General features: G+C 40.8%; 1 protein-coding gene across 1 annotated transcript in view; it reads right to left on the minus strand.

Moving 5' to 3' along the window:
• DNAH10 (dynein axonemal heavy chain 10) overlaps positions 1 to 20,605 on the minus strand; it is a 5,879,077-nt gene that overhangs the window by 3,541,403 nt on the left and 2,317,069 nt on the right. The window contains exon 26 of the mRNA XM_044069759.1: positions 14,519 to 14,730. Coding sequence (XP_043925694.1) covers positions 14,519 to 14,730 — 212 coding nt within the window. The remainder of the gene's footprint in view (positions 1 to 14,518; positions 14,731 to 20,605) is intronic.

A 20,605-nucleotide genomic window follows, 5' to 3' on the forward strand; every position in this document is an offset into this window, starting at 1 on the left:
AGGATGATGGATATGCATCTAAAGTGCATAGAAAAAGAACATTTTCTAACGACTATATTTATTATAGTAGCAATCACCCGAAATATGTTTTTAAAAATATTGTTAAAGGTCAGTGCATAAGGGGAGCAAGAATGTCATCAACTTACAAAGATATGGAAAGTGAGATGACTTTCATATACAAATTATTTAAGGATAGAGGATATCCGACAGAGATATTGAAAGACACTATCAAATATGTATGTTCCGAATGGAATCATAAATACATTCCACTATTAGGCAGACCTGAAATTTCACTTGAAAAGGATGTAAACACGGTTTATAAGGAAGGAAGAGTTTGTGTCTTGACATATTCACCTTATGTGAATTATATAAAAGAAATTGTGGAGAGATGTTGGGACATCATTACTGTGACTGAAGTTACTAGAGAAAAGTTAGGACATAAACCAACTATAGTATACAGGACAGCCCCTAACATCAAGAAATTATTAGAGAAGACTGGCGGAAAAGAAAAAAACAATAGGAATACAGACACACATACTAGGAAATGTGGGAACTGTTCTCAATGTCAATTCATTAATACAACATCACATATAAGGTTAGAAAATACAAATTATACCAAGATTAAGAGCAAGGGAGGATGTTGTCATACAAAACAGGTTGTATATATAGCATTATGTAAATCCTGTCCAGCCTTCTACATAGGGAAGACAGAGAGAAAGTTAAACAAGCGGATTTATGAACACAATTATAGAATGAAAACTAAAGATCAGAAGAATGCCCTGTACAGACATATTAAAGAAACTTTTAGTTATGTACTCACCATAACTTCAGATGTTTGGGATCCATCTCGCCTACATTCTGAATGATGGGTTCGGAGCCGATCCCTCGGCTCCGACTCGGCACGCTTATGCCAAAGAGAAGTCTCTTATTGGCTGAGCTTACTATATCCCAGGATGCACCACTACCAGTCCCCAGATCTAGTTTGTCCGCATACATGCACACACATACCCTGCTTATATAACATCGTCAGATGAAACAAGATAAAAACAGTTGAACTCAAAACCGTTCAATCTCTTCTGATCTGCAAGGCAGGGGGAAGGAGGGTGGGTATCAGGAATGTAGGCGAGATGGATCCCAAACATCTGAAGTTATGGTGAGTACATAACTAAAAGATGTTATGTGATCCTATCTCGCCTACATTCTGAATGATGGGACAGCGTCCTAGCACCTGAATCCTGGGTGGCTCACTGGAAAACACTCCTGAGTACCGTGGAACCAAATGATGCTCGTCCTTTAGATGCCACATCCAATTTGTAGTGGGAAATGAAAGTGTGCGGGTTGGACCAAGTAGCCGCAGCACAAATTTCCGATATAGCAAGCTTGGAATGAAAGGCTATAGAAGTAGCCATAGCTCTGGTAGAATGAGCTTTGATAGATGATGTAAGATGTTTATTCGAAGAATAGGCCTGAGTTATGCAATCTCTGATCCATTTTGAGATTGTAGCTTTTGTGATGGTTTGGCCCAATTTATTATCTGAGAAGGACACAAATAACTGGTCTGACTTACGAAGTTGCTGAGTCCTGTCTAAATAGAAGCGTAATTGCCTGTGAACATCCAATTTATGGAGAGTGTATTCTGCTTCATTAGAGAATTTTGGAAAGAAAACTGGTAGTTCTAGAGATTGTTGAAGACAGAAACTAGAACAAACCTTTGGGACAAAGGATGGATTAGGCCTAAGTGATACTCTATCCTTGTGGAAAATCAAGTACGGTGGTTTAATAGACAGGGCTTGAAGCTCTGAGACTCTTCTTGCAGAAGTAATAGCCACTAAGAATGCCGTTTTCCAAGACAGGTATTTTAATTCGCATGTAGCAGCCGGTTCAAAAGGGGGAGATGTTAATGCGCGAAGCACCAAATCAAGATCCCACGGAAGTGCAGGATGAAAAACTGGTGGTCTTAACAGACTCGCACCTTTAATGAACGTTTTGCATAGTCTGGTGCTCATCAAAGGAGGATCCGTGGATTCATGGAATTTAGAGATAGCAGCTAGTTGGACTTTAATAGTTGAGACAGAAGATCCCTGATTAAACAGGGATGTTAAGAATTTCAAAACCTCTGGGACAGGAGCAGTGATAGGGTCTAAGCCCTTGAGTTGAGCCCAGATAGCAAACCTCTTCCACTTACTGAGGTACAATTTGTTAGTGGTGGGTTTGTGGGCCGAAGATAAAATGTGAACAACTTCCGGGTCTAGTGTGTGCCTTCTAACTAAGGTTGGAAGTGGAGGAGCCAAGCTGTCAATTTCAGAGATTGAAGGGACTGATGCCAATGTCCCGACTGATGGATTAGCAAATCCGGGATCAGGTCTAAGGTCCACGGATCGTCCACTGCATGCTTTTTCAGGTAAGGAAACCATATCTGACAAGGCCAGTATGGGGCAATCAGAATCATTGAAGACCCCAGTTGAGAAGCTTTTTGAATAACTTTGGGAAGGAGTGGAATTGGAGGAAAGGCATAAAGTAGCCCTGTTGGCCAAGGTTGTGCTAGAGCATCCATGGCTGGTACTTCCTGATGTGGAATCAAGGAGAACAACCTTTGGCACTTGGTGTTTTGTGGAGTTGCAAATAGGTCGCAGCACGGCGTCCCCCATCTCTTGAAAACCTGGGCTGCTACTGTGCGGTTTAGAGACCATTCGTGAGGAGAGAGAATTGTCCTGCTTAATTTGTCCGCCAATACATTTGACTTTCCCGGGATGTGGGTCGCTACCAAGAAGCGGTTGGTAGCTACAGCCCATTCCCACACTCTCATGGCCTCTCTGCAAAGGGGATACGATCTGGTCCCTCCTTGTTTGTTCAGATACCAAACCACCGACATGTTGTCTGTGTGGATGGCGATGATGCCCTGAGGAAGAAACTTGTGTAAGGCCTGTAGGGATAGAAGTACAGCCCTCATCTCCAACACGTTGATGTGGAGAAGAGCTAAGTCCGGAAGCCAGGAGCCCTGAACTAGCCTGCCCAGACAATGCCCCCCCCACCCTATCTGGGAGGCATCTGTCGTCAGGGTAACCACTGGAGGGGAGAACAAAGGGTTTTCCCTGATCCAAGTTGGATGTCTGAAGCCACCAGCGAAGGTCCCTTTGCATATTTCCGTAATCATGATGTGATGATTGAGGGAAGATCCTGAAAGGACCATTGAGTTGACAAGAGCCACTGAAGAATCCTCATGTGTAATCTTGCTAGAGGAACTAAAAGAACCGTGGCAGACATTGAGCCTAAAACCTGTAGGACCATCCTGGCTGGGGCTTTGGATCTCGAGATCAGAGCTTGAACTTGGCCCTGTAACGTTCGGATCCTTTCGGCAGGAAGAAAGATGCGCATCAATCTTGAGTCTATCTCTGCTCCTATAAACTTTATGCGTTGAGAGGGCAGCAAGACAGACTTTGACCAATTGAATGTAATCCCTAGGGAAACACCCAGGAGATGGTGGCTTTGAGGTTGTCCATTAGTAGATGCCTGGTGGTGGCAGTCAGGAGCCAGTCGTCGAGATAGGGAAACACTTGGAATCCAAGACTTCTCAGGTGAGCCGTCACTACTGCCAAACACTTGGTGAACACCCTGGGGGCTGTGGTGAGACCAAAGGGCAGAGCACAAAATTGGTAATGACTGACTCCCAGGCTGAAGCGCAGATACCTTCTGGACGCCTGATGTATCGGTATGTGATAATAGGCGTCCTTGAGGTCTATGGAGCACATCCAAACATCCTTCTCCAACAACGGGAGAATGGATTATAACGTGACCATTCGGAATTTGGATTTCGTGACGGATTGGTTCAGTCTGCTGAGATCCAATATTGGTCTCAGGTCCCCTGTCTTTTTTGGCACTAAAAGGAACCTGGAGTAATTTCCTGATCCGATCTGGTCTGTGGGGACCGGTTGGATGACTCCTTTTTCTAGCAGCTTTAAAGCTTCTGCGGCTGCTATTTCCCTTTGACTGGGTGGTGGGTCCGGGATTCTCTTGGACGGTGGGGGTGTGTATTTGAATGGGATGGTGTAACCTCCGGCAATGATCCGAAGCACCCATCTGTCCTGAGTGATTGACTCCCAGGCATTTAGGTGCTTGGCAAAACGACACCCGACTGGCTCCGGAGCAGCACAGCCGGGCAATCCCTCATGTCGTGTGGGAGGCTGAAGAGCCACGAAAGGACTCGCGGTCTCCAGAATTGCGGGGCCCTCTGCCGCCTCTGGGACGGCGTCTCCCTGAAAAATTTCCCGCCCTCTGCCTCTGGGCGGGAATCTTCCTGCTGCTGGGAGAAAAACTTGCGAGATTTTCGGAACCACATTTTCCCCCCTCCTTTGGCCTTGGGGTAAGGCCGAAAGGGAGTGGAATAACGGACACCTACGGCAGATAACGTTTTTCCCTCTTGCTCACAGCGGGTAAGGGTGTCTTTCACCTTGGGTCCAAACAATGAGGACCCATCAAAGGGAGCGTCGGCGAAGGAAGACTTGAAGGCCTCCGCAAACTGACACAAGCGGAGCCAGGCTTGTCTACGTAGAGCCACGCCTGTGCCTGCCGCTCTATCCGCCCCTTCGGCCGCATAGGAAATGAGCCTCATGGACGAGTTAGAAATTGACGTAAGGATAGCCAACTGAGAGCTAACCGACTGGGCTAGCTGCTCAGGTAGGTTACCCGAGAGGGAATCTGACAACTCCTTGACCAGATCCCTCTGAAGCCTGGTAAAATGTGCCAAATAATTCAGAGACCTTAAGGTAAAGGCCGCTGAAGTCAGGGTGCGCTTCCCGTACCTATCCATACTCCTAGACTCCTTATTAGGAGGATGGATGGACGTTGAAGCCTCTGCCACGTCCTGTTGTGTAGCAGATGCCACCACCATGGCATCTACAGCCACGCCTTTAGTAAGGAACTCCTTCTCGGGGGGGTGCAGATAAAAATTTATTTGGACGAGAAGGGACTGGTTCCACGGTATCTGGATGTTCCCACGCCCTTCGACAAACTAAATCCAGAAGCTCGTCGAAGGACGGAGACACCCAGGAGGCGGAGGGCTGAGCCCCAAAGGCCTTGAGGAGCACTGACTCGTCAGCAGAGGGGGGTTTGGATATCCAGCCGCCTCGTTGTTTGAGGATCTCTAAGATGTCTGCAAATGAGACATCATCCGAGGACGACTTCGGGACCCCTCTGCATCATCCATATCAGTGTCCGATGTAATAGACTCGGGGAGTCCACGTGCTTCCTCTTGCACGATCTCTTCCTTGGGGTTCCTCTGAAGACAACTCCGAAGAACCCTCAGGAGGAGGAACCCCACTGGGGGTAACCTCAGGCCTCGGGGCTCCGCTGGCTACGGACAGGGGAACTGCCAAAGACCCAGTCTCCACGCCCAGGGAAGGTGCTGGTAAAACCGGAGAGATGGCCGAAGAGGACTTGGCCAAGGCACTCCTCATGGCCCTGAAAGCCGGACCCCAGAATCCTGGGAGTGTCCGGACTCGAGCCGTGATAGCCGACGGAAGTCCCGCAGCCGAAGCACCGAGGGGAGGCTCGGAACCCGAGCATAGGTCCCGAAACATCACCCCGGGTCCAGCCGAAGAAGTCCGCGTACCAAACTCGGACCCGAAGGCCCGGGTTGGAGTAAGGGTCGGAGCCGACCCTGAGATCTCCACCGGCTCCAACAGCACCTGCTCCGACGGAGCCGAAGCAGTCGGAGGAGGAATGGCAATGGGGTGGGCCAAGGTCATCGGCTCTGAAACCAGCTGGGTCGGAACCGAAACAAATTTTGGAAGACTGGGGACTGGAACAGTCTTTGGAGCACCCTGTCTATATCAGAATCCGACATCCTCGAAGACCGAGAGGAAACAGAACGGGTTCGAGAAGGCCTCTCCATCGGCCCCAAAGGGCTAGGGGACCGGCTCGGCGACTCGATGAGTATCGGCGCCGAGGGAATACTCACAGCAGATTCCATCGGTGCCGAGGTAGACTTGGCGCCGAGGAGGAAGTGTCTGGCGGGCGACCCTTGTCGGCTCCGAGAGCAGCGGAGCCGACGGCGACCCGCCTCTCGATGCCCCAGCCATCGGCTCCGAAGCCAGAGGAGTCGATACTGGTGGCATCGAGGCAGACCGTTCAACCTCGGCTCCGAAGTCTTTGGAGCCGAAGGAGAGGCCTGCCTAAGTTTCTTGGCAGTCGGATCCGACGGACTGGTCGGAACCGAAGCCCTTTTCTTTTTGGCCGGAGCCGGAGAGGATGCCAAGGCTTCTTCAAAGGAAGGTTTAACTAACCCCTTAAGAATCAATTTATTTTTCCTCTCCTGGAGGACCCTTGAGGAAAAAGCGTGACATACACTGCATGACTCCTGCAAGTGCTTTGCCCCGAGACAATATACACAGAGCGAATGATCGTCTGTGATAGACATTTTAAACCCGCATTTCGAACATTTTTTAAAGCCCGAAGGCCTAGGGGTTTGAGACATGATGTTACACAATTCTAGTCACTTTGACAGGAAAGTAAACAACTAAATTCTTACTGCTGATAAATCTAAGCTTACAGTAATAGCTTAATGCAAACACTTCCTGTAAAAAAGAACAGGGAACTCCAAAATTATAGAATTACTAGAGACCCTGTAAAGTATTAAAGGTTGACAGTCCGGGAAGGCCCTGGATGGAGGGGGGCCGAAAACAAACTCAACCCAATCACACACAACAATTTAACAATCCAAATCGTACACAAAGTTAGCGATAGCCGTTAAAACAGCTTTTGTGAGCAAAAACAGCAAAAAACTGACAGAAAAGATAGTTAATAAAAACTACTCAGCCCAGCCAGCTCGAGACCACGTCTTCGCAGGGAAGCGGCAAACGAGATCTGGGGGACTGGTAGTGGTGCATCCTGGGATATAGTAAGCTCAGCCAATAAGAGACTTCGCTCTTTGGCATAAGCGTGCCGAGTCGGAGCCGAGGGATCGGCTCCGAACCCATCATTCAGAATGTAGGCGAGATAGGATCACATAACATCAGGAGATACACATTCTTTTACATTCTCTATCATTGATCAGGAATTTTTGAATCCCAGAGGAGGAGACTGGAAAAATAATTTAGCATGTAAAGAGAGCAGGTGGCAGATGCTTACAGATGCAACAAGAAAACCAGGATTGAATGACTTCATAAGTATTAAGCCTTTTTTAAAAATATGATTCATAGGTAGGTAGGAAATAAGGTCCTTTTTCTCTGCTATATGACACTTATCACTATTCATAAAATTGATAGCATTTAATGCAAAGGAATATATTGTCATTTTTTATCATTTTTTATTATTTTATATATATATCTAATAGTATTGTAAATATTATTTTATATATATATCCAATAGTATTGTATTTATAATGTATCCAATTATTATTATTTATTAGTATAATGCCAAGTATTTATAGAGAGATATTTTATTATGGACATTTTATGTAGTTTTTTATATATATTTATGCTATTTATAATAGAATATATCTCAGTAGTTTTCAATAAAATATGGAGAAGACTGTAATAATGTTCAAAATCCCTAGTACAAGTAACAATTTTACTATGGAGAGATGTGCAATAAAATTGTGTATATGCCTTTAAATCTTTAAATTTTTAAAACTGTTTTTGGCGCCAAATACTGTATAAATACTAAGGATGTTTAAATAAGAATTGTTCTGAGGAAGTCTGCTGTAGGCAGATGAAAGCGCTAAACATCTCGTATTTATGTTGTAAAGTTTTATGTAGACCTGTGTGCAGTGTTGCTGTGTATTAAACGTTTGGTGGTGAACATCAGAGGATCTGTGGAACCTTTATTGTCGTTTTCCAGCAAGCCGGTGTTTTTTTGTAAGACATATTACCTGAAAGCACACTACTGCTAAGAGACAAAAGCTAGGCCTAGTACACAAACCAGTGGTTAGATGACAACCAGTTCCACTTTTTGGATTAACAACAGCCAGACTGGTGAACATAATAGGGGTTCAAAAGCAGCCATCCTAGATACTGATGCAGAACAATGAAAACAACAAAAAAAAATCACTTCATCTTGTGCCTCCTCTCTCCTTGGTAACTATGAACTGTTTTCTGTTATGAAATCTGTAACTTTATTGAGTAAAGTAAAGAGCTCAGAAATTGTTGCCTAAGTGAAGGACTAAGCTTTTCTTTCCTCAATAAGAGATGAATGTTCCATTAACAGCATAAGTGACCTGGGCAGTGGGGGCAATCCATTTCCCACCTAGCACCTCATTTTACCATGATCTGGCTCTGGCTCCATTCAAGTTCACATGTATTAGCAAAGTTAGCCCAATGCATGCATAAAATTTACATTACATTAAGGCACCAACAATAATTAATAAGGGCCCCAATCTGCCCATGATTTGTCTCTGGTTCCATTCAAGTTCACATGTATTATCAAAGTTAGGCCAGTGCATAGATACAATTAACACCATGGTAAAACACCAGCAGGAATTAATAAGTATGTAACACGGGACAGAACAGCAAACATTAAAAAAATAAATGCAAACAATAAAATATATTGAGAGAATAACTGCATAGTAAAATGCAAGGAAGCTACAACAAAACTGATTACATTTCATAAAGAAAACACTGTAAGGAGCACTTAAACCCACTCACAGTGGGTATTCTCTCAGCCAGCTAGTTAGCACATTGTAAAGGTGAGATCCCTATAGGCAAATGATGAAAAAATAGAGGAATCAAGCTATGTGACTGGAAGTACCAGCAGCCCTTGGATGTCTGAGCACAGAGGACAGGATTGCTAATACCACAAGAGAAAATCTTGCAAATGGGGGTGCCTCAGGTCATGTCAAGTTAAGTAGGTCACAACTATATCCTTAAAAATAATCCATGGACAAGCAGGTAACCAATGAAGCTCACTCACAACTGGCATGACATGACAACTTTTGATACCCAGGTAAGCAGCCAGACTGCAGAGTTTTTAACTACATGTAAGTGGTCCAGTTAAACCTCTGGAAGCTCTAGGTCTAGGGCATTTTAACTGCCTTTATAAGAGGATACCAAGGCATAAACAACAATGGAAAAGTCTGTGGAAGAAATCATATGCTTAATGAGGGTGATGTTCCTGACAGGAAAAAAAAAAGAACAAAACAAGCACAATGACTTGGCAACAGCTAAAACCTTCTCCTTTAAGGTCAACTTGTTGTCAATGACAGCATCAATATTACATATTATCAACATGAATTCTAGTTTGTCAACACTACAGAAGACCTATGGAGACAAACCTGGACCAGACAAACCACAGAAAATGCATGCTTTTTGGAACTTCTGGCCTTTCCTTATATGAACTGCCCTGCTTAAGTCTATTTTCTCTCTACTGTCTCTATAGACTTCTTTGTGTGTGTGTTTTTTTTTCCCCTTACACATCCATTTGGGACTTTTATCCACTTGCCTTCAATAGTTTTGCTGTTTTATTTATAAGTACTATGTCCATTTACCTGATTTTTACTTGTTTATTTCCATCCTGAATTATTCACTGGACGCATTCATAGGTTCATAGGTTCATAGGTTCATACTAGGCTATCTGCCCGAGGGCATTTACAAGCCTAGCCCATAGTTTTGCTTTAGTTGGAGAAACTATGCCCATTATTTTGCTGCTGCTGGGGTGTATCTGCGATCTCCCATCCATTGGTCAAGATTCCTCTTGAACAAGGCCAGCGAGGTGCTCTGCCTCACATAAACCGGGATTTTGTTCCACAGCATAGGGAATCTTTGGGTGATGAATCTAGCCCGCCAGCACGTCCTATTAATAACCCGTGTCGAGGTTTAAGTCTCCCCCCCTTGTGGCTCCTGGGGGATCTTTTTGAGATGGAGCATGTTCAGGAAATCTGGGTTTGACGTGGCCTTGTATGTCAGGCACAGGTCACCTCTGAGAGCAAGCGGTAAGCAACTGAATATAACTGGAGTTCTTTCAGTCGGGCAGCATAAGACAGATTTTTGAGACCCTTTATCCTTTTGGTGAGGAACTTTGTGGCCTCTCCAGCTGCTGCAAGTGTCGGGTCAGATACATTCCGAATGGGGCATTGTACTCAATCATTGGTCTGATGAGTGATGAGTATAGGGAGACTATGACCTCCCTTGATCTAGATGTGAATCCCTTCATGATAAGGTGGGCAATGTAGAAGGTCTTCCTAACTACTTTAGCAATATGAGTATCGAATGAAAGGCTACTGTCAACCTGGGTTCCCAGGTCCCTGATAACTTCTTCTGTGATCAGGGGATTGCCACCTATATGGTAGCTAGGGTAACCGAAGACGTATGACTATGCATTTCTTGGCATTTAACTTTAGGCCATGGCTCTGGCACCAGTTATCCGTTTCTGTGAGACCCTTCTGAAGGATATCTGTGTCGGATTCAATTATTTTTTTTCTGGTATGGATATTTAACCAGTTTATGCGTGGAACTACATGTTGGCCCTCCACTCCTTTTCCCCACAAAGCCGCCAAAGAACAGTTTAAATTGGTGCAAGAGGCTAAATATTTTGAGAAAGCATAAGTCAAGTTCCCATTACTATCTTTTCTGGGTGACAGCAGGCTCAAACTCAGGGCTGATACTAATGGTAATCATTTCCATCTTTGGGCAAAACAGTATGCTGTTAGAATCAACTTATAATACCAACTGTATGAGATGGACCTGATCTTTATCCTGGAGACATGTTTAAATAGATGCTTTGAACTAATATTTTCAGCAATCGTGCTTCACTCTACAATCACTGAAATGAAGCAGGTGAGAGTCAGAATTACCCACTCCTATGTGTTTGCCATGAATACAGGAGTAAACTGTGGGTACCGCCTAATCTACCATCCTCCAGGTAATGTGGAGATGTTTCTTCAAAAATTCACCATCTTGTCTCCTTGGTATTGATATTGCCTAGGTAACTGGTCCTAGGAGACTATAATATTAATGTGAACAAGAGTCAGTAGTTATTATAAAGTAATTCCTTTGCATTACAAAGGGATTCAAGTTTGCTTAGGTGGCTATTTCTGCTACCCATATATTTGGCCAAAATTTGAAGTTGGACTGTGAGTTTGGGGTTATGACTTAGATTTGGTGGTAAAATCCGTTTCTTGGGCTGACTACTTCCTGCTTCAATTTCTGTTTGACCATTCTCTGGTGAAAGTCTTTGACCTAGGACTCGTTAAGTATAAGAACCTTAGTCTGCTTACCACAGGCTTGTTATGCCCGGTACAATACAAAAATATTGATTTTTTTGCTTCGGGGCATGTTTGAGCAGGGGCAAATTGGAAAAGAGTTACTTGATTTTTTATATGTGAAATATCCAATTGTGCCCTCAATATTTGGTATCCCGAAGATACATAAAGATCTAAAAGACCCTTCAATGAGGCCTATTGTTAATGCAGGCACTTCAAAAATACAGGGTCTATATTAGATAAATGAATGCTTAAATGTTCGAATCTCTAAAGGTCGACCTTTAGAGATCGAACAATAAAGTGTTTGAATATCTTTAAAAATTAAAAAATAAATAAATAAATAAAAGTAAAACAAAAAAAACTAAAGGGTGTAAGCAGGGGGGCAACCCGCCCTGCACCCCCCACTACTTAAATATACCAACTCCAAGATCGCGCTACAGTGTAGGGAATGGGAAATTTCCTGTTTCCACTTTGCCGTACACTGAAGTGCGATCTCGGAGTTGGTATATTTAAGTAGGGGGGGGTGTGGGGTGCAGTGGGGCTTGCCCCCCTGCTAAAACCCTTTCAGTTTACCTTTTTTTTTCTTTGTTTTATTACATTTTCGAACACTTAAATGTTCAATCTCTAAAGGTCAACCTTTAGAGATTCGAACATTTAAGCGTTTGTCAATGTAATATAGACCCAAAAATATATGCTTTAGTGAAGTACATAGATTTGAAGTTAAAATATTTCTTGGATGGTTATTTTCATTTATGTAAGGATTCCTGGGACTTTTTGTATAAGTTACAAAAAGAAAGTTATTCTAACAACTTGTGGTTTATAACAGTTGATGTAAATTTATTTAATGTGATACCACATGAGCAGGGTTTAGAGTGGTGCAGGGGAATTATGGGTTGAGTCAGGAAAATTGTACAATGATGAAATTAATGTGTTAGTTCTTCTAATGAGTTAGTTTTGGATTACAGCTTTGTCTATATAAAAGTTCAATATTTTTAACAGAAAAGGGGTGTTGCAATGGGGGTGGCGTGTGCTCCCCTATATGCTAATATAGTGATGTTACAATGGGAGAAATATTTTGTGTTAAATTACCTTACTGAAAAGCCCTGGAAATTATATGTTCATTTTTAGATGACATATTTATAGTATGGGAGACAACACAAAATGAAACTGAAAACTTGATAGGGTATTTTAACTCTACCACGTCTTTCTTAAGGTTTACTTATTCTTACAGTGCTGACAGCATAAGCTATTTAGATGTATTAGTTTTCAAAGACTACTTGCATCAAAGGATAACTACTAACATTTTTCGTAAACCTCACTATTCAAATGCCTTGTTACATTACTCTAGTTCTCACCCCCAGCACATTAAAAGGGGTGTGGTAAAAGGGCAATTTGTCAGTTTAGCTAAAATGATTTTGGAGGACCATGATTTCAATTCGGAGGGATGTAAACTAGCAGAAAGGTTTTATGCTAGGGGGTACCCTGAAGCCCTGGTGAGTAGTATAAAAAGTGAAATAAGTTTAAAAAGAAGAGAAGGTACTATTATTCCACTTTTAAGGAGTGACATGAATTTTTTTACAAAGTAATTCTAGCAACACTGGGATTATTAATGACAACAAAAAGTTTGACTGTGCCTTTATCACAACCTACACTGTGGATTGTGATAGGATATTCAATATTCTGTTAAAAAACTGGAAAATATTTTCCTGTTTTGGAAAAACAACAGACTTCCTGGGAGCAAGTATGGTGTACAGGTTGAGGAGGTCTATTAAGGAGTACCTTGAAGGAGGAGAAATTATAGGAAATGGGTCTAATAAAAAGAAGGGTACCTTCAATTGTGGGTGCTGTAGTCAATGTAAATTTATTTTAGAAGGGGCCATGATTAATATTAGGGTTGATAAAATATATACTCCCTTCCAATGTACATGCAAGTCACAAGGAATTATATATTTGGCAAAATGTTTACAATGCACTTGTTTCTATATTGGAAAAACTAAGCGAAAATTTAAAGAATGTATTTATGAGCATAGTTTAGATATAAAAAATAAAAATGCAAAAAACTCACTGTACAAGCACATTCAAATGTATCCTGAACAGTGTTTTACTTTTTTTGGTACAGACGTGGTTTTTCAGAATGTAAGAGGTGGACCATGGGAAGACTTGATTGAGTATAAGGAAATGATGTGGCAAATCAAGTTGATTGCAAATGTTTTCCCAGGTTTAAATGAACATATATCTATAGCCAGTATTTTGCATTTAAAGTTGTATAAAGTATAGAATGGAGTGTTTTTACAAGTTTTATTTTTTGCAGCTTGTTGGTGTGTTTACCTATTTTTAAATTATTAGGTTTTAAGGAAATATTCTATTGTTTAATTGAACACTTAATTGAATATTTTATTGGGATTTGGTCATGTGATATTCACTGGTTTAGTATTTAAACAAGTTTTGGTTGGGAGAAACAATGGATTCTGAGGAAGTCTATGGTTATACTCCGACAAACACGCTCCATCCTTTAATAAAGGCTGACTAGAGGAGCTGCTGGTCCTGCATTGTTCTTCAGTGTTTGGCTTTGTTGACTTGTGTTTTTTTTTTTTTTTTTTTTTGTGTGTGTGTTGGTGGGACAAAGCTTGATCTGGACAATAACTTTCCTTTAAATGGGCTGATATCACTGTGAAGAAGTTTACAGACTTGTTCCAGAATGCTGGCAAATCAACCAGCTGCTCATGGGAATTTGTGCAGTCCAGACTGCCTGGACACTCAAGAAGTTTTAAGTACTGAGAAAAGTGATCTGGGTTTTTTTTTTTTTTAGTCACCATATTTGCAATTAGATTAAGCTTTTCACATAAGAAGCTGATACTACCTCTTTAGACAGCCTCTGCTCTCCTATTTTTGGAACCTTTTGGTGGCTACAACTAGAAAAGCAAATGTTTGTGGCAGACAAATACTTAGCAAGTGCCTAAAATGCAGAGGTTTACTTGGAGATTTCCAGGTAATCAGTGAACCAGTCTGGCTTTAGTAATAGTCAAATGAACATGTCAGATGTGACTGACTCACTACATACATTGTCTTACAGTGCACGCATATCAAAAGCAAAAAAAAATGTCTTTGTTGTTGTAATGCATTTTGAAACCAAACTTAGCTAGCAGTGCAAAATTACAATAAATATTATCAAGATATAAGGCATATAATAAGTACAGTGCTTCATTTCTTTTGCTGGTGGGCTGCACCATTTAGTGTAGAAAATAACTACTTCATATTTAAACTGCTTATAAATCTGTTATGCTGCAGCAGTCAGAATGTATTTTGTAAGTTTACAAACAAACCCACCTCTCTCTCAATGCTTCATTCTTCAAATCAAGTAATAATGGAATTGAATCCTTGAATTCCTTCATCTTTGACTCAAGATGGAAGGCAACTGGCAGGCTTCGAACTTCCTTTGGCAGTTTTCGGAGAGCTTTAAGAAAACCTTCAATTCCTTCTAGAAGTTGCTGTACATTCAGGTTTGCCCACAGTGCTTGTGACCATTCTTCCTTTGCAGCCTAAAGTAAAAGAAAAGAAAAACATAAATTACTTGAGAGGAATTCCCAATGATATAATTTCCACAAAAGATTTGCAAAAAAGCTATAGAGCATAACCATATTTAGCAATAGATTTTGAAGATTTATATGCAGAAAAACCTCTAACATATTGCTACTTTCCTCATTCACCATGTATGAACCAAAGGAATACATAAAAAGATGTGTAATAGTAACACTAAAACTAGCTGGTGCAAGTAATTTGTGAAGGAAATATCATCTCCACTTCATTTAAGTACTCCATAAAGTCATACTTTCAGATATCCAAATTTATTACAAGAAATTAAAATTGAGCTAGCTTCATGATGTAGAAAAATAAAGCCTTTACAATGATACAGGGTGCCAAAGTTTGACTAGTATCTCAGGTGCCTATAGGAGCTAGACAGGAGGATGGGAGTAAGTGGCCTCTGCCAATTTGTTCATTCTGAGAGGTGAGGGATGTGATTATGGTTTGTTACATGGGTGGCACTTAGCTGTAGCACTAAGTGTTCACCTAGTGGAGTTCTGAGTCAGCCAAGCTTATGCTATCATACTCTATTCACACTAAGTAGCTGAAGATAATCTAGTGTGTAGAGGAACCCCTCTCTCTGGAGACAGCGACTGTGGGCTCAAATGAACTGTCAAGGAAAATGGGAGATATTCTCAGGGACAGATAGTAGGCCAACTACCACCCCCAGACCAGCAAGATGACCCACTCCCTATTATCTGATTCTCACTGAGTAATGGAGAGTTGACCGTAGTTCCTGGGAAGGAACAAATAGTCTATAGGATTTTCACCTTGTCCAGGAATACAAATCTCTGGTTCTCCCATAAAAAATGGCCAGCTGGGTGAAAGTAAAAGAGCCATTGGGTGAAATATTATAGCGAGCAAAACAGAAATTAAAGTTATGTATTTACATTAACAACAGATCCTTGGATCCTCACAACCCATGATTGTCCAATTCAAATACGATTAACTACCACAGTTATTGGTCAGTGCAACACCTTTAAAACTTTTTAAGGCTCTAACTCCCTTCCCAGCTCCTATAATACTTTGCTCAGTTCTTGAAAGAACCCCAAAACAGTGAGAATAACAAACAACCATTATCAACATACAGACTACAATCAATTGAAAGCACTAAATATGCATTGTGCGGAGGGATGGAGCCATTAGTGCTACCCAGGTAACCTGGATTTGATTAGTGTCCCTGGAACTGGAGGAGCGAAGGAGAAGGAGTGAAAGGATATAGCCCACTCACTTCTCCAAGGGGGATGGAGAGGGCACATGTTGGGGTGCATATGCAGTCAATGTAATTTCTCTGGCTGAGACCCAGGAAACCACAACTCATATTTCCTTGAGGGGATAAGGTTGCTTGGAGGGAATGTCCCTTGTAGAATTGAGTAGACGGCTTCCATGGTAAGCCTACTGAATGAACCCCCTCCACAATGCTTGGCCAAGTGCACACAGGAGGTTAGGGCTAGCATGAAAAAAAAAATGCCAAACTCCCCCTATGGATGACTGAATGAAGGCCTCGTCTGGCAAGTTCTTGTCCCAGTGATGGGAAATGAATGAGTCTACTGCTTGGGAGGGGGCTAATAATCAACAGGCAGCGGGTACAAAAAAAAGTACTAAATATTTTTCCCAAATATTCCTCCAAACATCACCCAAGCCTCCTCTGGCTATGGGTAGGGGAAGATGGATGGATATGTTGAAGTGGATGGACATAAATCATTAAGATCTATTATTATGGAAAGCATGTAACTTTCATATCTTACATGACCAACTGTATCCACTTCAAATAAGACAGAGTCGCTAACTTTTCCTTTTGGTGAATGCTCTTTTGAGCTTTGAAAAAACAATGATCTAAAAGAATGAACAGGTAACAGATGAGATGGTAAAACTGTAAAACTCAGAGGTCGAAATGAAGAAAAGGGTGGCTGAATATGAGACTGCACAAGAAGAGATGTTTAAAAAAATAATAGAATTAGAGGACAGAGCAAGAAGAGAAAACCTGAGATATACTGCTGCACTGAGAATCTGGAAGGAACAGACTGTATTAATTTCATAAAAGCATAGATGCTTGGGAGAAGGAAAAAAAGCACAGGAATTGAGAATGCACTGGAGATGAAGCAGAACCAGGGTTTGGGGGATGGAGGTGAACAGGAATAGAACAAGAAAATCTGGAAATGTTGGACTTTGTTAAACTTGTATGGGACTCTAAAGCATATGCCCTACTTTGTCATTAATGCTTGGAAAAATACTCAGGAGAGGTGAAGAGGAAGGAGTTAATTATTAGTAAAACAAATTTTTTTCTTAATGGTATTTATTAAGGTGGTGCACTATTTTTTCTGCATGTGACAGTGTTTTTTTCAGTGTAATGGGGATACTAATGTAAATAGGTGCTTCTGTTTATTCTTTTTGTTTCTTTCTTCCTTCTTCGCTCTCTCCTTGTTCAGTTTTAAGAAATGTAGGCACTGTAGTGTATATAAAAAAAGGATCTGGTTAAAAGAGCGTGACAAAAAAAAAATTGGTGTGCTTTTTCTCATTCTTGCATAGGGGAATGACTGAATTAAGGTCATTAATTTATATGGTAACAAGGTTTAACAAAAAGCAAGTAAATGAAAAAGAATATTGAATATTATAAGGTCTTTTTTCTAGTAAACACTCCTGTATCGGGTTCTCGTATCACTAGCAGACAATCTGATAAAGAGAAATGACTTGGAGAAAATGTTTTCTGAAAGCATTCAAGTGTTTTCCCAGCCGGAGAGCTATAGCAATAAGGCAAAACCAGATAGCATTTAACAGAATCACAGGCTCTACCATACGTCTTAGCATGGATAATCTTCCTTTCCCTTTAGCTCAAATGTGTGTGTGTGTGGGTATGTGGCTTTCAGTTTGGAACTTTTGTTCATTATTAAGAGGGTAAAACTTCAATATTCGAAGATGTACATTGTTTTGTGTGCCATTATTAAGTTAGTAGGTTTTAGGGGTATTTTGTGTGTGTGTGTGTGTGTGTGTGTGTGTGTGTGTGTGTGTGTGTGTGTGTGTGTGTGTGTGTGTGTGTGTGTGTGTGTGTGTGTGTGTGTTTTAATTTGAGGGTTTTCAGTAAAACAAAAAGTTTTGCAAGATGTGACATAGGCTCAAATGGAGATGACAAAAAACAATTGTATAAAAGATTAACTTGCCAAGGAGTCCATGCATGTAACACAAAGGCTGGAGCTAGACATTTAACAAAAAAAGATGTTATATAGAAAAGGTGGGAATAATAATCCCTCAAAAATAAGATTCTTTCTATAATGTCTTTAAACGTTAATGGTCTCACGGATAAATACAAAAAAGAAAGAGTAGTGAACTATATTAAAAATGTAGAGTGTAAATAGCTATGCTGCAGGAGATGCACTTGGAAAGAACTGAGCACATAAATTTGATAAAGAAAGGTTTTCAGGCTGGTTATTCAGCAGAATGCCTGGGGCAAAGGTAGAGAAGAGTACTTATATTAATTGCAAGTGGTGCTCCAGTAGTAATAGAAGAGGGGGAAAAAGACAATAATGGTAGATTTGTAGTACTAAGGGGACATCTGGCAAGGGAGGATAATTACACTGGCATGCATTTATATTCCACTGAAATTGCTATAATGGAGCTAAAGAAAATTCTGGGAGAAATCATCAACTTTCAGCAAGGAATATTATTTCTAGTTGGAGAATGGAATTTGATTTGCAGTAGTGAAGATGTGTATGGGGGTGCCCAGAAAGGGAAATATAACAAAGGGTAGATTTGTAAAGAATTTTATAAAAATATTTTGATGGAAGGTGTGAATTCAGAACTAGGAATTTGTAAAAATTTACATATTATTCCCCAAGATACAAAAACTGGGCTAGACTAGACAGAATTTACATTTCACAGAAAAATGTGCATTTAATTGAAGGTTTTGATACACACCCAATAATTACTTCAGATTGTGCGCCAGTAATAACTAAAATAATAACATAGGGTAATGAAATACAAATGAGAGACTGGCGCTTTCCCACCTATCTATTGAAAAGAGAGAAATTTAAGAAATGAGTAGTGGAAATTATTCAGGAGCTATTAAAGAAGATGAAAAACTTCTGAAAATATTGCTAGAGAGTGGGATAAAATTAAAGTGGAATTTAAAAACAGGGTGGAAATGAAAGGGAGATATCGTTAAGAGGTAACAAGAATTATTTAGAGGGACTGGCAAATATTAAAGTATTGCAAAATAGGTGGAATCTCATAGAACATGAAGAGGAGCAACTACAGAATGCTAAACAGAAAATAAGGGATTACCTCGATAATATGCATGAGTTTATCAGGATTGCTGTTAAGCAATTGATTTTTCATAATATCTCTAGAGTACAAACTTTTAGCACAACGACTCAGGCAACAAAAATTAGAAAGGGCCGTCACCAAGCAGAGGGAGCTCATAACAAGGAAGGTAGTAATGGATCATGTAGAAGTATTAGAAATATCTTAGAAATTCTATGAAAGTTATATAAAGCAGAGAAATATGGAAATCAGCAAAAGGTGCAAATAGAAATGTTTATGGAAGAATTAAATATGCCAAGGCTAGAGGGAGAGGAGGCTCAGTTAGTAAGAGTTAGAATAGGAGGAGGTGAGATAGAAATGGTGATGTATACAGGAAAGTCCCCAGGAATAGATGGTATTCCTGTGGAAGTTTGGAAGCTAAGTGGGAGCAAATGGATAAAGATCTGGAAAGTTGTGTTTAATAGTATTTTAAGAGGAGGAGAAGTACCAACATCCTGGAAGAAAGAGGTAGTAGCTGTAATATCTAAAGAGGATAAAGATCCATCATATCCAGATTCATACAGGCCCATTTCAATACAAAGTCATGATTATAAAGTTTTTGTCTGTCATGGCTAAAAGAATGGCAAAAGTGTGCCAGAATTGATAGATATGGATCAGTGTGGTTTTGTGGAGGGGAGGCAAACATTTGATAACATAAACAGAACAGTGATGATCCAGAAGGAAGCATAATGTAAGAAAGTACCACTGTTGCTGGTGGGTCTTGATGCAGAAAAAACTTTTGACAGAGTAAGCTGGGATTTTATGAGTAGAGCAATGGAAGCATTTGCATTCCCTGATAAAATTGAGGTTGATTAGGAGGCTATATGAAGGATCAGAGGCAAAAAATTGAAGTGAGTGGGGTCCTCTCTGATAATCTCTGCTTGAGCAGAGGAGACAGGCAGGGGTGTCCTCTCCACCCCCTTTGTTATTTGCATCATATTTAGAACCACTGGCACAGAAAATAAGGGACTCAGAAATTCAAGGATATAATTGGTATGGTAGCCAAGAAAAGCTGGCTGTATTTGTAGATTACATTATTTTATACCTGACAAAACCAGGAAGAGACATTACAGTGCTGTGGAACATACTAAGACAGTTTTGAATCTTTTTGGGATACAAAATCAATGAAGCTAAAACAAAAGCACTAGCACTAAATTATGTTCCCACATACAAATTGGTTCAGCAATAGCCATATTTATGGGGACATGATAAAATGAAGGTCATAGGAGTATGGATTAAATGATACAGGTGTGGCAGCTAAGGGTATGTGGAAAGAGATTAAACCAAAGATAATACAAAAATTGAGAAAATGAATGCCCTGTTATATGGATATCATTAGTAAGGTACAAGCAGTTAAAATGTTTTTGGTCTCTTTAGTCACACGGGTTAGGCATATTTTTATCAACCAGAACAGAAGTTGTGGATAGCAATTAATAAACAGCTGAAGGATTTTATCTGGGAAGGGAAGACTGCAAGAGTCAAGTGGAATAAGCTTATTCTTCCAATAGAACAGGCAGATTGGGATTACCCAAATTG

The sequence above is a fragment of the Protopterus annectens genome, chromosome 4.part0, assembly GCF_019279795.1.
Source record: "Protopterus annectens isolate FY-2018-M chromosome 4.part0, PAN1.0, whole genome shotgun sequence".
Taxonomy (NCBI): domain Eukaryota; kingdom Metazoa; phylum Chordata; order Ceratodontiformes; family Protopteridae; genus Protopterus; species Protopterus annectens.